A 15,625-nucleotide genomic window follows, 5' to 3' on the forward strand; every position below is an offset into this window, starting at 1 on the left:
GATGTAAATGTAGTTAGGCTTAGACCTGAAGTATCCAAACTGTTAGCCTATACAGTTATTGTTTCGTCTTTTAATAATTTTTTGAGCGGTTGTCTTTTAGTAATTTGATATGACAAGTTAGGTTTGAGTGTTTTTTTTTTTTTTTTTTGTTAAAATTTATAAAAAAGATAAATATGTCAAAATAATTAATAAAATAAAATATCACATCAAATTTGTAATAATTTTATTTTTTCTCTCATAAATATCATATCTAATTATAAAAAAAATTTAATTATCATCTCAAACACAAAAATTTTAACTTAAATTTTAACTTAGCCTCCGTTTGGGAAGTGGGTTAGTTTTTTGACTTTTTGGTTATTTTAACCTGGGGCTAAAATGCCTGATTTGGAAAGAACTTTTTGACTTTTTTGTGAGAGAGAAGTGTAATGATTATAGATTAGATTTGATATTTTATTTTTTGTGATTAAAATAACTTATTTTATTTTTTGTGACTATTTTAACCCCTAACTCACCCAAACCAACTTTCCAAACTATGCCTTAATAACCTACTAAAGTAGCGAACCTCTCAAACACCCACATTATTGCCAGAGAAGACAAGGTGTTCCGTGTTCCAATAATAGACATGAGAGTGGGCATTATAATGAAAATCTCATTTCAGTAGCCAAAGAAAGAAGAAAGAAAGATCCCCACATCTAAATAGTAAAAAGCTCTTTGAAAAAAATGTTCTTTTCGTCAATCAACAGTGTTGAAGGACTAGAAAGTAAAATATTTGCTCCTGCCACGGTGAAGAAGGATCAGACTTTGAAACTAGGTAACAGTACAGAGCCATGTTCATATCTTCCTCCTAGGAAGTTTTTTTGACACAAACTTGAGTAATAATGTTATGATTGTTCCTGGAATAAACATCTAGCCATGTACAATGAATCAGAGATATTCTCTAATCTAAATTACAAAACAAAAATGGAAATGAATTTTTTATTATTTTTATTCTGGAATTGATATCAGAGTTTTGTGAAAATTTTTTGAAAATAAGATTAAGGCTTAGTTTGGGAAGACTAAATAAGTGCACTTTTTGACTTTTTTTGTATTATGTGTAGAAAAAGTAGAGAGGAGATGTTGATTGATGTGACCCAAAAAAGATAAAAAGATGAAATAAGTACACTTTTTTCTTTGTAGCCAAACTTGGCCTAAGTTATGTAAATATTTCTATCTATGTATAAATTTTTAATATATATATATATAAGTTTGTATGGTGTGTTTTATGTAAAAAAAATAAATAAAAAAAAATTATTTTAAAAATTCCGTCTAAGTTTTTTGTGTATTCTTTATATTTTATATCTTTATAATTATTTGTTTCATTTATAGTTGTTATAAAACCTATATACTTAGTGCATGTCAAAGCCCATGTACTCATTAAGATCTTTTGACTATTGGCCATAATTAAGTCTTTAAGATCATAAAGAGAGATTTTAGGCACCAGATAATACATTAGGAGGGTCTTAAGTACCAACAACAATCTAAAATGACAAATGACAATTAATTCTGATGATATACTATGCTTTGGAAATACAAAAAATAATATTAATAATAAATATGATCATAGTTTGCATATTACTAAAGAGTCTGCAAATATAAATAGTGTGTGTTCTAGTTTAAATAATATTACTGATATTATGTGTTCTTGGTTTTCCAAATTAAATAAAAATTAAAAAAATAAATCAAAATTATCTAGAGACTAAAGTTGAGTCTATAGAATCTAAATAGACAATTTGGGTTCTATAATAAATATTGACTTAAATAAAGAAGCAAAAAATCAAATAAACAATTTGGTGACAAAATTAGAAATTATATCCTTCATAAACAATGATGGAATGAATAATACAGGAGATAGTGACATCCCTAGGCTATTTTATGGTACAGAAGATATTATGGTACTTCAAATCAATACCTATAATATAACTGAATATGAAAATGTTGTTGAAATATTAGATTATTGGAGAAAATTATATAAAGACCCAGATTTAGGTATTGATGAAAGAAATAGGTTACTAGATCAGATAAGAAAAACTTATCTAGAAAATGAAACTCTTTTACAACACTTTAATTATGATATTAATATGTCAACTAATGATGATGACAGCCAATCATCCTCATCTGAAGAGACAATAGATCAAGATATTTCATCAGAAATAAATAAAGGGAAAAGAAAGGTAAAAGAGCCAATTGATCCCGAATTATTTGGCACATGGGGAGATGGAGAAAATTTTGACTTTATTCAAACAAATGAAGTTAAAAATGATACTAACATTGGAAGTACCTCCAATCCTATACCTGAGCCAGTAATATCTAGAAAAGATAATAATCATAAATATCCAATAGCTCAAAATGGTACTTATTTAGACTTGTCTCATGTTCCATTTAAGAATCAACCACAAGCAATAGATGATTGGGCACAATCATTGTCCATCATTATTACCAATTATAAAAATAGTTGGTCAAAGGAAAAATTTCTTGATTACATTGCAACAACTCTCCGGAGAGATGTGCTGCAATAGTTAAGACAGTGAGAAAAATTTTAAATTGGAAAAAGTCAAAAAACGGCTTTGTTAACAAATTTTCTCACACTTGACACAATTTTAGCTGAATTTGCAAAAATCATAAAAGAAAATTTATATGATTTTGCAGGAGATACTAATTTACAAGCAGATGCAAATTATATTTTGACTAAATTAGATTTATGTAATATTTGTCTTTTTGAAGACTATGTTCAAACTTTTAAAAAATATTATTATCTTATTGATCCATCAGCAAATCAACCTTGGTAAAATCAATTTTTTCATAAACTCCCTAATCCATGAGATGAGTTATGTGTTAAAACATATTCTGATTTTCTCAAAAAAATAGGGAAGGAAGAATATGATAATCTTGATTTTCGCATAAATTATGTTCTAAGACTGATAGCAGATCGGTGTCTAAAAGCAAAGGTGAAAAAACAAATAAAAAATCAAATTTCTAACTCACAATACGGTCAAAAATGTTGTGATCAAATTTTAAAAGAAAATTAGAAAATTGGTTGTAATACATTTCTTAAAAGAAAAGGATTTTCCAAAAAACATAGAAAATATAAATGGAAACCTTAGAAAAAGAACAAAACTTTTTCAAAAAAGAAAAAGTATATTCGAAAAAAGAAACCAACAAGTGTTTCAAAAAAAAAAACTTGTAAATGTTACATTTATAACGAAGAAAGTCACTATGCACCCGAATACCCAAAAAGGAAAAAAAGTGCAAAGAAAATGATCAAAACCCTTAAAGAACAAGATTTTGAAATAACATATGGAGAAGAAATTTCTGATGAAAAAGAAATCTTATATGAAATTTCTAGTGATAAAGAAAGTTCAGATGAAGAACTAATCTTTATGATGACTAATAATAGTCAAGAAATATCTCAAGAAGCAAATAGCATATCTCAAGAAGAATTACAGGCAATTCGACTTGGAGATGTAATCGGAGAAGAAAAAACTTTTACCGACGAAGAATTAGCAAAATTTGAAAAAATGCAAGAAGTTGCTATTCCAGAAATTTATAAACTTTCAAAATTTAACTTCTTTTTAACAAGAGTGTTTGAACAATACAGTGGTAACACTCAAGCAAAATAGTCAGAAGAAGGAAATATTGATATTCCTTTTTTTGATAAGAAAAATGTTGCAAGATGGAAAAAAAAAATCCTGAAATTCAATATATTCATATTGGATTAATTCAAATAACCATAATAACAGCCTTATTTCGCCATGGGATAGATACTCCTATTTTGGCAGTAATTTTTGACAAAAAATTTTCTGACTCAATGAAAGCAATCATTGGAGGAATTCAGTCTAATTTGACTAATGGAGTAGTTTGGTTTAATGTTAGACCAAATTTCTTTATTTCCATAAATGATCCTAATCTTAAAGATACAGTTAGAATAAGAATTAAAGCACAAGGATTAGGAATGCAAGCAAATTCTCATGATTTGGCTATTCGTTGGAAAACAATTCACGAATTAACCAAATTTCCTGAAACAAAAACAAAATCAAACGATAATAAAATCGTTGAAATCTTTGAACCAAGACTATTTGACACGGAAATACAACCTCATTTAATGAATTGGAGCGATTTAAAAGTCCTTCGACAATGGTTAATCCAAGACCTAGTGGGACAAGGAGAATCTTCTAAAACAAAAAAACCTGCACAATTACAAATGCAGGTATCAGGAAAAAATTTATATATTGAAAATACAGTTCCAAAAATTAAAAGATCAACTTCTGTATTTGAAAAGGATTTTCCTAACAAATAATTTTCAAAGTTAAGCATTGAAGAATCAAGTAATAATTCTAATCAAGAATCTATTACTTCAAACAATGTTCAAATTCCTATTTTTCCAAGAACAAGAAAACTTGAACATATTAAGTCTGCATATATGTATCATTTTCAAACAAAAAATGATGATATTATTTTTTCTCCTAACCAAGGAAAAAGAAGGTACACGTATGTATTGGGAACATTTAGGCCTTGTTTGGTTTGTATTTGAGAAACATGTTTTGAGATAAAAAGTACGAAAATTTATTTGGTTTAACTTTTTTTCAAAAGATGTTTTGAAAAATTGTTTTGAGATAGAGTTTTGAAAAAATTGATTGATTTGATGTGTATGAGAGAGATTTGTTTGGAAAATTTGTAAACCAAACAAGTTTTGGAAAAAAAATTTAGAAAAATTTGTTTGATTTGATTACTTTTGAAAACTTATTTGTAGAGAATTTTTTCCAAATTTTTTTAAGAAACACAAACCAAACAAGGCCTTAATTTTGCAGGTTATAAACCCTATACCCTCAGTGTTCTCATAGATACAGGAGCTACAGTCAGCTCATGTAAATGGAATGCTATACCAAAAGGAAAATGGTCACTAATGAAGCATCCAATTTTGGTTACTAGAATTGATGGCAACCATACTTCCATACAATTCAAGGCTAAAAATATAGCTATTTGGTTAAATGATAGCAAGTCCATTATACCAAAAATTTTATGTTTTCCGTATATGCATGGAGATTTCCTTCTTGGCAATAATTTTATATGTAAATATCTTCTAATACAAATACAGAAAAAAACTATTTCATTAAGTATAAATAACTTCATATTCCCTTGTTAATGTCAATGAACTCGGGCTGATTTGGTCGAAGAAGAGGTGAGAAAAGGATCAGCACCAAATTAAAAATAGAAACAACCAAATAGAAATAAGTAATAATGACTTCAGAAATGAGAAAAGCTCCACCAACCAAGAATCCATCCACATCTGGCTGTGCAGCAAGTTCCTTGCAATTTGCTCCATTCACGGAACCTGAACATTAACATGATTAACACGAGAGAGAGAGAGAGAGAGAGACCACTTTCTTCGTTTTTTGAATTGTGGAGGGCAGTGGAATTAGCCAACTTATTATTGCATACATACTGCCCGCTGAACCCTAATGTCTGGGATCCTTAATTTATGGATGGGAACTTCCATCACTTAGCTGACACCCAATAAACCAAACCCGATTCAACCTGGATGAGTACTGTTATCACAGGACCATAGTCCAGGCTTCAACTATCAATATCAAAAACCAACTAAACTCAACTCAATTTTAAGCATGTTCCAGAGTGAACCATCCTAACCCCAAGAATCAAACCATTGTTAGTGCACACACGAAAGGGTTTCTTTCAGGCTGAGCAACATGTTTATGAAGACTACACATTCGAAAAGCAAATCTAATCCTAATCAACTCAATTTACATTGACTAGATTTGTATTGGTTTCTTAGGACCATTAATTTAGCCATGAAAAAAAGAAGAAAAAAGAAGTGTGCCTTCATGAACAAGTTAAAGGAGTTGCACCCCACCAAATTAGTTTTCTGCATGTTTGACTCAATAACAAGAGCATAAACCCATATATAAACAACCACCCACTGAGGGATGGTTCCTCAAACAATATAAATGAATAAGGAAATAAATGAAAGACAATAAATTCCTCTGAATGTTTTTGCCACCTAGTAGAGCTGCAAATGAACCGAGTTGTTCATGAACAAGTTTGACTCGGCTCATTTAGTAAACGAGCCGAGCTCGAGCTCGAATAATCTCAACCCGTTTATCTTTATTTAAATTATATAATAAATATATTATTTATATATTAAATAAGATATAAATATATAAAAATAATATTTTTTATTTAAATAATATAAATAATGTTAAAAAAAATCTTATCGAGCAGAACAGAGCTCAACTCAAGTTTCATTAATATTAACGAGCCGAGCCAAGCCGAGCCGAGCTCGAGCCCAGTTACTTATCAACCCAACTCAAGCTCAATAAACAAGCTCGAGCTCAATAAAAATCGGCTCGACTCGGCTCGTTTGTAGCACTACCACCAAGGCAGGATGGTTTGGCTCTAAGTTGCATCATTATGGTAAAACAACAGTTACTACCAATTCATAAGGCAGTTATGAACTTCTACCATGAATCATGCCAACAGATGGAAGAGCATCTCCAACACTGCTAGCTACAAAAGTACACTATAAAATAGAGAGCCACTTTTTCATGTAGGGGTGAGCATGGTTCGGATTGGACCGGATTGGGGTAAAACCAGGACCATTCCGTTATCTACGGTTCCTGAAAAATTAGAACCAATCCAATCCGTTTAAATCATGGAACCAATCCGAACCAATCCATTAAATACGGATTGGATCGGTTTAGGACCACGGATTCACATAATTAAATAACAAAAATATATATATAATACTTTAATTTCATAAAAATATAAACATAGCGCTATATTAGTTCCACAATAGCAACATCTATTTCTATAATAGCGACATATTGTGCTAGAATTTAAACAACCATAAGAAAACTGGTTTCACCATAAGTATTTAGACCATTACAAATTAAAACTAAAAACTAACAAACAAAAGTAATAAAAGAAGATATTATACGGTTTTAGGTTTGAGTTTAGATTTTATATAGAATAAGAGAAGATACTATGGGGGAGGATGTATAATAAAAATATATACTATTTGTATACGGTCCGGATCGGTTCCAATCCGGAACCGTGAGGTTCAATCCGGAACCAATCCGTGTACTACGGATTTTTAATTTTTCAATCCGAAACCGAACCACGGATTCAAAAAACCAATCCAAACCTATCGGATTGGACTGGACTGGATCGGATTACGGATTTCACGGATTTCTTGCTCAGCCCTATTTTCATGTAGGTACTCCAACAGATCTCTAAGCTAGCTATTGGAACTAACAACTAGATTTTAAAAAAGATAAATGCTACTTGGCAAAAAATCAAAATTTGGTATTTGTGCACAAATTAACATGAATATTGATGTGTGTGGCGATGCCACACCAACATCCTGACATGGCATGCCATATCCTAAAAAAGTAGGTAAACTAATATGGCATGATGGTGTGGCGAAGTGATAGGAAACGAGAGTGGGATTTAGTGAGCAATAAAAGAATTCTTGAGAAGATAGTGGTGAAGCGCAAGTTTAATATTGCCATTGGCAAATTCTGTACATTTTAGAGAGCCTTAAAAAACCTTAGTAAATGTAGCGAGCGAGAATGGGGTGAGGTAAAATGGCTACCTTGATGGAAAGCTGAATCAGACGGAGGTTAGCCCAGCCTAGCTTAGCCTGTTGGAGGTGCTTTAACATATTTCCGTGATTGGTGGAAGACTTATGCAACCTTATTTCCTAACATCTTGATATTGAAAAAGGCCTTCCATTAGTAAATTAACTTGCTCCAAAATAGACGATATAAAATTGCTAGTTTACATTTAGTATATACTAGAAGTGCCCCCAGACACTAGTGTGTGCATTTTACTATAACTAAATTATCCCTATTCTCCCACTAACTCCCTCATTCTACAGTTATTCACTATTTAAATTCTTCTAAAACTAAAATGCTATACAATTTTACCAACAAAATAGAGAGAAAAAATGAGAGTTTCATAACCTAATCAATAGTTGTGTACTGTTCCGATTGTGTGTGAATTGGTTTTTTTCAAAAAGACATTTTACTGCTTTACATTTATCATAAAAAGAAGAGAAGGAACAACACGTTATTCCTGTGAGTAGTTTAGGCATGTAAAACATGTGACAAAGCTTAAAAAAAATGTTCACCCCTAATTGGGGTGTTGACATTATATAATAGCATAGATAAAAAAGCAAAAGAACAGAAACAAGCATTGGATAAACAAATTGATGGCAAAAATGGAGAAATACCCCCATAGATAATTCGGGTTGATGCAGCAACTTCAGCACCAACATTTTCTTGAAGCCAATTCCTCAATTCAAAATGGACCTGGCACAAACATACACCGTTTGCTATGAATAGATTATATCAAAGAATTACCTGATGCATCACAATACTAATAAAATGAACTAACAAGAATCCAATAACGGATAAATGAAACAGTATATATAAGTATTTAATATGGATGCAATAAAATAGGATTGCTTAGCAACAAGAATGGAGAAGTGGATGAGCACATTCAAGAGGGGATCACTTCCATTTGATGGAGGACATAAAGCTGCTATTAAGCTGTCAAAATGGTCAGGAAGGTTACCTCAGTACATTGGTAAACAGTATAGAGGAAGGTTCCTTGTTCCAAGCCTGAAGTTTTTTTACTTGTAGGTGTCAAATTGCACAAGCAAAGCTAGGTAATGGCCCATCTAGTAGCCTAGTTGACACTTGCCATGGTGAAACGTGATGTATAACAGATTCAGACACACATCTGTTGCTATGTACTCATTCGAAGCAAGTTGGTGATAGAACTCTTTCGCTATGGATAATAAATCAAAGAATCAATTTCAGTCCAGTCATAAATTGGTGGAAAACCCAAAAAAGAAGAAACAACTATAATCAACATATGACAAGAATAAATATCAAAAGCAACAAGTCCTTTTAACCATTTCTATCTGGAAGCCCAAAAATAATCTCAATTGACCTAAATCAAGTTATATCAATGTGCACATCGCCCACATTGTAATAGCAGCAGCCAATAACACTGATCCATCACAAATATTTACAGATAACTTCAAATTGATAAGATAGAAACCACTTCAAATTCAGGATTGAATTTTCACTTCACTGTTGAAGAAAAGGAGTTCCCTTAACCATAAAGCAAAAATTCTGACATTGTTACTGCTCTCTAAACTAACTCCAAAATGGCATCTCATGGTTTACTAAACGTGCTAAACTAGAAAGTGCTTGCTTTGCTTGTTTAAGGATCCCTGTTTATAAAACACTGAACTTGTGAAGGTGTATGGAGTTTTGTTTATTTTGTTTTTTGGTTCTCTTTCGTACACAGGTGGGTGACAGTCCCCTTAATAAAACATTGAACTCAACAACCACGACAAGAGGGAACTTAATTCCTGAGCCTGAGCAGGGGTTGCAACCTTTCCGGTTCCAATGGCCCAGACCGGTTCGTAAGCAATAACAACATTAGACCAGTGTGATGTTTATCTGCAAGAGAACAGTTGAAAACTATTAATACATTGTAAAATAATATAAAACTGCAATATCTTGAACCAGCATAACTAAAAAAACTTCTAGTTCTCAGTGTATAATGGTCAAATAATGGTTGTGATTGCTATAACGGCAACAGTGGCATTAATGCGGTCACAGAGTGTAACAAGTGTAGTGTAACGGTTGTAGCAATCAAAGCCGTGAAATTTTAAATTTTCCACACAACTTTGTCAAACATAACGATAGACATTTTTTTAAATTTCTAAATCACATTTGTTGTGGCTTAAAATGGTTTTTTTTTGGAGAATTTATTATAATTTTTTAAACATGATTCAATAGATGTACTAGATTTTAGATTCCTTTTAAGTCACAAAGAGAATTTGACATATTTTTATTTCAATATGTAATAATTTCATGTGTCATAACTTCATAATGCACCAATTTGCTGTCATTTATTTTGTTATTAATAATTATAGAAAATTTTGCAATAAATGGATTTGAGTATCATTGTTTTATTTTATTAAACAAATAATTTTTATCTTCAAGTTATACAAGAAACACAATTTACAAGTTACAACTACATATAAAAATTAGGTTCGATCTTCAATGTCAAGTGAATAAATAAAAACAGAAGCTCAAAGAGGAGAAAACAAGCAAAAAATTGACTTTTAAATGTAGCAGACATCATTGCCAGCCACTGTTACGTAACAGCCATAACAGTTTTGTAATGGCACATTAGGGGCATTATGTAACAGTGATGGCTGTTACATCTGTGAAATTCAATTCCATCACTATAGCAGCCGTCAGGTGGCATGGCAGTGACAACCCATACGGTTATGTAAAGGTTGTGGCACATTTTTACAACTATGATAATGGTATAGAATAGATAATGGCAGTGGTAGGAACAGCTCTAGAACCTAAATTAAGAAAGGCACCAGACTACTAGATAAATGTGCCATTTGCTTTCTGGACAATAGAGAACTAGAACTATGTACCTGCGATTGCATTTGTTTGCGCAGCAACTACAGACATTGTAGACCCTGATTCCCGCTGCTCAATGGTCTCCCCAACACAAGCAATTACTTTCAAGCCTTTTGAAAGTGCATATGCAACTTTATCTCCAACGAACTGCATTGAAATCCCCAAAGAACAGATTGTAAGAAATAGATGGTACATGACATGATATATATGTAAGCTATAGTCATGTGATAGTACACTTGGCTCTACAACAAAGGTTACCTCATTCGATTCATTTAATATAAGTCGTCTCTCAGAATGGCCAAGAATGACCCAAGGAATGCCCAAATTGACAAGCATATCAGCACTGCCCAACAAGAGAAATCAGATAAAACAAGGAAAAATAATTAAAACTGACGAACTTCCTATAGAAGAAAGCTTAAACTTCAACTCAAAATTAAAGGAAATACTGCTACATGAATCTTCTAGTAATTAACAAAGATGACAATGACCACATGGGCGGAATAAGAATGGTTCTCCTCAGTAACCATTTCAATATTTATCACAAAGAATATCAATCTATACAGTGGAAAAACAATGATTCCAATGAACTAGATAAAATGATCAGATCATAACATACCTAACCTCACCAGTAAAAGCACCCCCATTCTGAACCCAACAGTTTTGTGCGGCAATCAGGAAATCAGACCGCAATAAACTCTTTACAATAGGAAGAAACACAAATGGAGGGCTAATCACAACCTCTGCAAGCAAAGCACGTCCAAACCATATCAACATCTTGAAGATATATAACAACAAACTGCAATAAATATATAGCTACACGACGGATACAGTGTGCACAAGACCATTCCACTAGAACTTTAAAGAATTTTTTTCAGATAAATAACAAATCTTTAACGAATAAATGTTATCACTGAATCAATGCAAGCTTACAAAAGTACAAGGAAGCTCCCATTATTAAGTTTATACAATAATTAAGAGCTAATATAGAAGCATGCTACAGGAGATAAGATATGCAGGCATAGAAAACTTGCAATAAAGAGATCGCACCCCAGTTTATATCCATTGATTAGTTTATAGCCTTTATTGTATGTTTTATACATTCAAAATGAAGATTTAATATGAGTACACACTACACAATTACTAGTATGCATAAATGGGTGCTGGTTAGGTCAGGCTGCTGATGCCTCAAGGGAAACCAAAACCAACTTTTAGCTTTAGACAATGGTGGCAGAATTCATACCAAGTGCAACCATATTTTTAAAAACAATACAACAAGCTTAATCTGGTCAGGTTTGTTCCAGCTCAACCTCCAGAAATTTGACCCCAGATGAACTTTTAAGTTTACCATCAAGAACTACAATAAAAAATACAAAAACGCTTGCCCAGTATACAGAAATTGACATGATGAATTTAAGAATATTGTATATATTTCACGATACAATGCAATGCATGTATGCATGATCAACTGAACATGGCATTGTACAATGCACACATTATTCACATGCTCACTGGGATCACAAGAGGTTATTTGGTGGTCTTGGATCATTGCTCCACACCATTCATTGCATGACACTTGTCATGTTGTCTCCCAAACCCAAACACAAAAGTATTGGGTCCCACTGTTTTAACCAATAAAACTCAAGTTGGGGCACCATGTGGATTTTCCCCAAGACCACCATATAATTTTCCTTGGGATCACTGACACTCACGGAAGTTTTTCAGTACAAGAATTATTTCTACTACTTGTATGGGCTCAACTTTGTGTCTGATCCCACAATTTAAATTCAGAATTCTCTGGCTGGACTTGTAACTTAATAGGAGCAGTCCATTATAAACTTTCAAGGGAAGTTGGGGAACTCCATGCTGTCACCCTGTCGTTACTAAATTACAATCTTTCAAGATTAGATCTCCTTCTAAACTTTGAAAAATCCAGAGATTGCATATCTTACACCCGCCAATGATGAGCCACATAGGGTGCATGTGAAACTTCTATTAAAACAATTCCTTAAAAATTTATTTGGAAAGCTTCCATAATTTATGTTTTCTTATTTTCTTTTCTTTTTCTGATAAGTTAATCCATAATTTATGTATTCCAACCAGTTGTGATTGCTTTGTAAAATTCCCAAAATAAACTATAGTAAAGATAACAGCACAAGCAAGTTAAACACGTAGCTAAGTAGTTTCAGGAAAAAATAATGGGAGTGTTATTCACACTCCTCTTTTATCTTCCCTCACTCCATTTTTTGTTTTTATTATCCAAATTTCCAATTTTACCCTTCAATCATATCTTGTGCCAAGTCAAAATCGATAAAGAGGAGCGTGAAATGATTGAAGAGCAAAATTGTCCTTTTTTTTGTTTATTAATTTATAAAGAACGGAACTGCACTTAATATTGATTGCAAACTTACCCACAACATCTTCAGAAGGAACTTCAGCTTCATTTAAAATGGTAACAATCTTCTTCACTTCCTCAATCGTTCCATTCTACATCAATTGCAAACTGTAGGTGAATTTATACTATATGAAAAACTAAATAATTCAATTGTCTTGTAAATGAGCAATACCACCTAGTATAAAGCACGTATTAAGCTGTGCAAAATCCACACTAATGTGAACTTCTGAGTGTGCCCAATAAGTTCCATTTTTAAGATTGTATTGGGTGGTGAGACCCAGAAGGTCAGAACCACAATCTACTACATGCTAAAAAGGTTGTGGCTCTATTGTATTGTGTTGGGTTCTATTATTCAGTGTTGTATCCTACAAATTCAATCTAAGTCTTCATTGTCACCCCTTAGATAAATTAAGTCACCAACTCTTCTTTACATAGTAAACTGGCATTATTAATAAACCCAAAACTAAGTACATTAATCAGTGTTCAAGCCTCCAAATCCTTAAAAGTTAAAACATAAATGAATAAGAAAACCTAATCCAAAGTAACAATGGCAAAATCCAAAAAAATAATAATAATTATAAGAGATGAAATCAGAGGCATACGCATTTCCAGTTGCCGCCGACGAAGAACTTTCTACCCATTTTCGTTTGAATAATCAAAGCTACGAGAATAGATCGCCAACAAACACCAGTCTAAGATTGACTTCAAAAAGGGAACTTTCTAGCGCGAAAGAGAGAGAAAGCGAGGCGGCAACGGTTTCCGTATAAAATGTCCATATTACCCCTGTGTTCTTGCAAGACAAGAAAATAGTAGGGTAAATTACAAGCATCTCTCTCGGTTTAGTTAAAATATAAATCACCTCTTATTATTTGAAAAATTATAAATACTCTCTTGTCAGAACTTTTTATTTAATAGAATTAATTTTAATTATTCATATATACAATAATAAAACTATTTAAATTATTAATTGAAATAAAATTTCAATATTATTAAAAACTATTAATTAACTTGATAATTTATTAATAAAAAGACCTATTTGTTGTGAAATTATAAACTTTAAGGGACATAATATAATTTATAGAACCACATGAATAATTTGTAATTTAAATAAATCTCAAAGAATGTGTTTATAATTTATCCAAAATAGTAATAAGGCCAAGGTTGTCTTTTTATTTACTTACACTTTGTTGCTTTAAATAATGCTTGTTTCGCATATTACATTTGGATTAAAATAGACCAAAAAATTAATAAAATAAAATTCCACATCCAAATTATAATCATTTTATTTTTTCTCATACAAAAATTAAAAAAATCAAAAAGTCTATCTCAAACGAGGTCTTTTAGCCCCAAGTTAAAATAGCTAAAAAGTTAAAAAGTCAACCCATATCTCAAACGAACCCATAAGTAAATGGGGGTTTTTAGTAAGAAACCCTATGAGAGTTTTAATATCTCATACTAATTTTTTTAATTTTCTTAATTTTAAATAATTAAAAAATCTCTATTAGTTAGGTTAGATTTAACTTTTTTACAGTCTCACATTCAATAAATAAATAAATAAATTGTTTATATACTCTTATTTAACATTTTAAAAAATTAGTCTAAAGTCACAGTCTAATTTTTAGTAATAGAAAAAATCGACAATATTATTTTGTGATGTCTAAGGTCTCTTAACCCAACACCCATATATCACAGAGAAATTTGACATACCAGATAGCTGCTCTCCCCCCACGCCTCTTTTTTTTTTTCTCTCTCTCTCTCTCTCTCTCTACAACACTTTCTATCTCTCTACACAGACTATGTTGATCCTCTCTTCCTCGCCTCACACATATGTCTTCTCTACTACAACTAGCGTTTCTTCGTCATCTTCAATCTTCTCGTCTTCCAAGCTTAGCTTGATCTCTGCCTCTTCGATCGAGTGTTCACAAGGTTTCGTGCTTCATGCTTTGCTACTCTTCAAAGGCTAAAGGAATGGTGGAGATGGTGCATGACAAGGAATCTGCGGTGGCTATCGCCTCATCCAGCTCTGCGGCGGACCTCGACCAAAAATAATTGATAGGTATGTGAAGAATCGTTGTTAAAGTTGCACAGATTGTTACGGGTGAGTTTAAGATAGATTGTTATAAGTGAGTTTAATTGTTACATGTAAGATAGATTCGTAATGGGTAAAGAATAAATTGAGCTAAGAGGCTTGGAAAAGAAAACAAAAGGTATGATTGGACTTTTGAAGCTATAGACTCATCTTGACTACAGAAAAATAAAATTGTCTTCATTAGTTTTTTTGGATTTAATTATATGGATGATTCTTTGTTCTTTCATCTCACATTTCTCTATAATTAATTAGGTTCCTTTTATCCCTCTGTTTTTCCCCATCCAAACTATTATTTTGATTTTTCTTGTTCTTGGCAGAGAAATTTTCTGGTTTGAACCTAGAAAAATTCTTGCGAAAATCAAAGAAATTCTTCTTTCAGTGAGTCTCTCTCTCTCTCTCTCTCTATATATATATACACACATATATGTATATTGGTTGTTGTTGTTACTTATTTGGGTGATCGATTTGTGTATTGCAAATCGTGATTGGGAAGACAATTCAAAGAAAATCTCTAGACTATAATCCAAAGAATTTCTCTTGTCTTCTTAGAATTTCTCTGAAGAGAAATTTTCTGGACGATTCATAGAAATTCTCTAGATATATATTTATATTAGTTATTGTTGTTGCTTATTT

General features: G+C 31.9%; 1 protein-coding gene across 12 annotated transcripts; it reads right to left on the reverse strand.

Moving 5' to 3' along the window:
- Positions 1-3,893: 3,893 nt before the first annotated feature.
- LOC114290849 (triosephosphate isomerase, cytosolic) lies at positions 3,894-13,679 on the reverse strand. Of its 12 annotated transcripts, XR_003639163.2 has the most exons (12): positions 13,506-13,679; positions 12,920-12,995; positions 11,128-11,251; positions 10,770-10,854; positions 10,526-10,658; positions 9,461-9,527; positions 8,629-8,844; positions 8,285-8,363; positions 7,646-7,760; positions 5,307-5,368; positions 5,162-5,195; positions 3,894-4,223 (listed from the first exon to the last, which is right to left on the reverse strand). XR_003639163.2 is itself a non-coding variant. In XM_082904174.1 (7 exons), the coding sequence occupies exons 1-7, from the start codon at positions 13,542-13,544 to the stop codon at positions 8,348-8,350; spliced, it is 540 nt and encodes a 179-aa protein (XP_082760300.1). In that variant the 5' UTR covers positions 13,545-13,679; the 3' UTR covers positions 8,138-8,347. The 12 variants fall into 12 exon arrangements, 2 of the variants coding, with proteins under 2 accessions (XP_082760300.1, XP_082760299.1); XR_014350042.1 differs by lacking the exon at positions 8,629-8,844; XR_014350039.1 differs by lacking the exon at positions 7,646-7,760.
- Between the last annotated feature and the right edge of the window lie 1,946 nt (positions 13,680-15,625).

Source organism: Camellia sinensis, chromosome 14 (genome assembly GCF_055761805.1).
Source record: "Camellia sinensis isolate YWXY chromosome 14, ASM5576180v1, whole genome shotgun sequence".
Taxonomy (NCBI): domain Eukaryota; kingdom Viridiplantae; phylum Streptophyta; class Magnoliopsida; order Ericales; family Theaceae; genus Camellia; species Camellia sinensis.

Coding starts and splice junctions, on each gene's coding strand:
- LOC114290849 (XM_082904173.1), bottom strand. CDS start 13,544: ATGGGTAGAAAGTTCTTCGTCGGCGGCAACTGGAAATGC. Junction 12,996..13,505: donor TCGGCGGCAACTGGAAATGC/GTATGCCTCTGA, acceptor CAATTGATGTAG/AATGGAACGATTGAGGAAGT. Junction 10,855..11,127: donor GCTTTTACTGGTGAGGTTAG/GTATGTTATGAT, acceptor CTTGTTGGGCAG/TGCTGATATGCTTGTCAATT.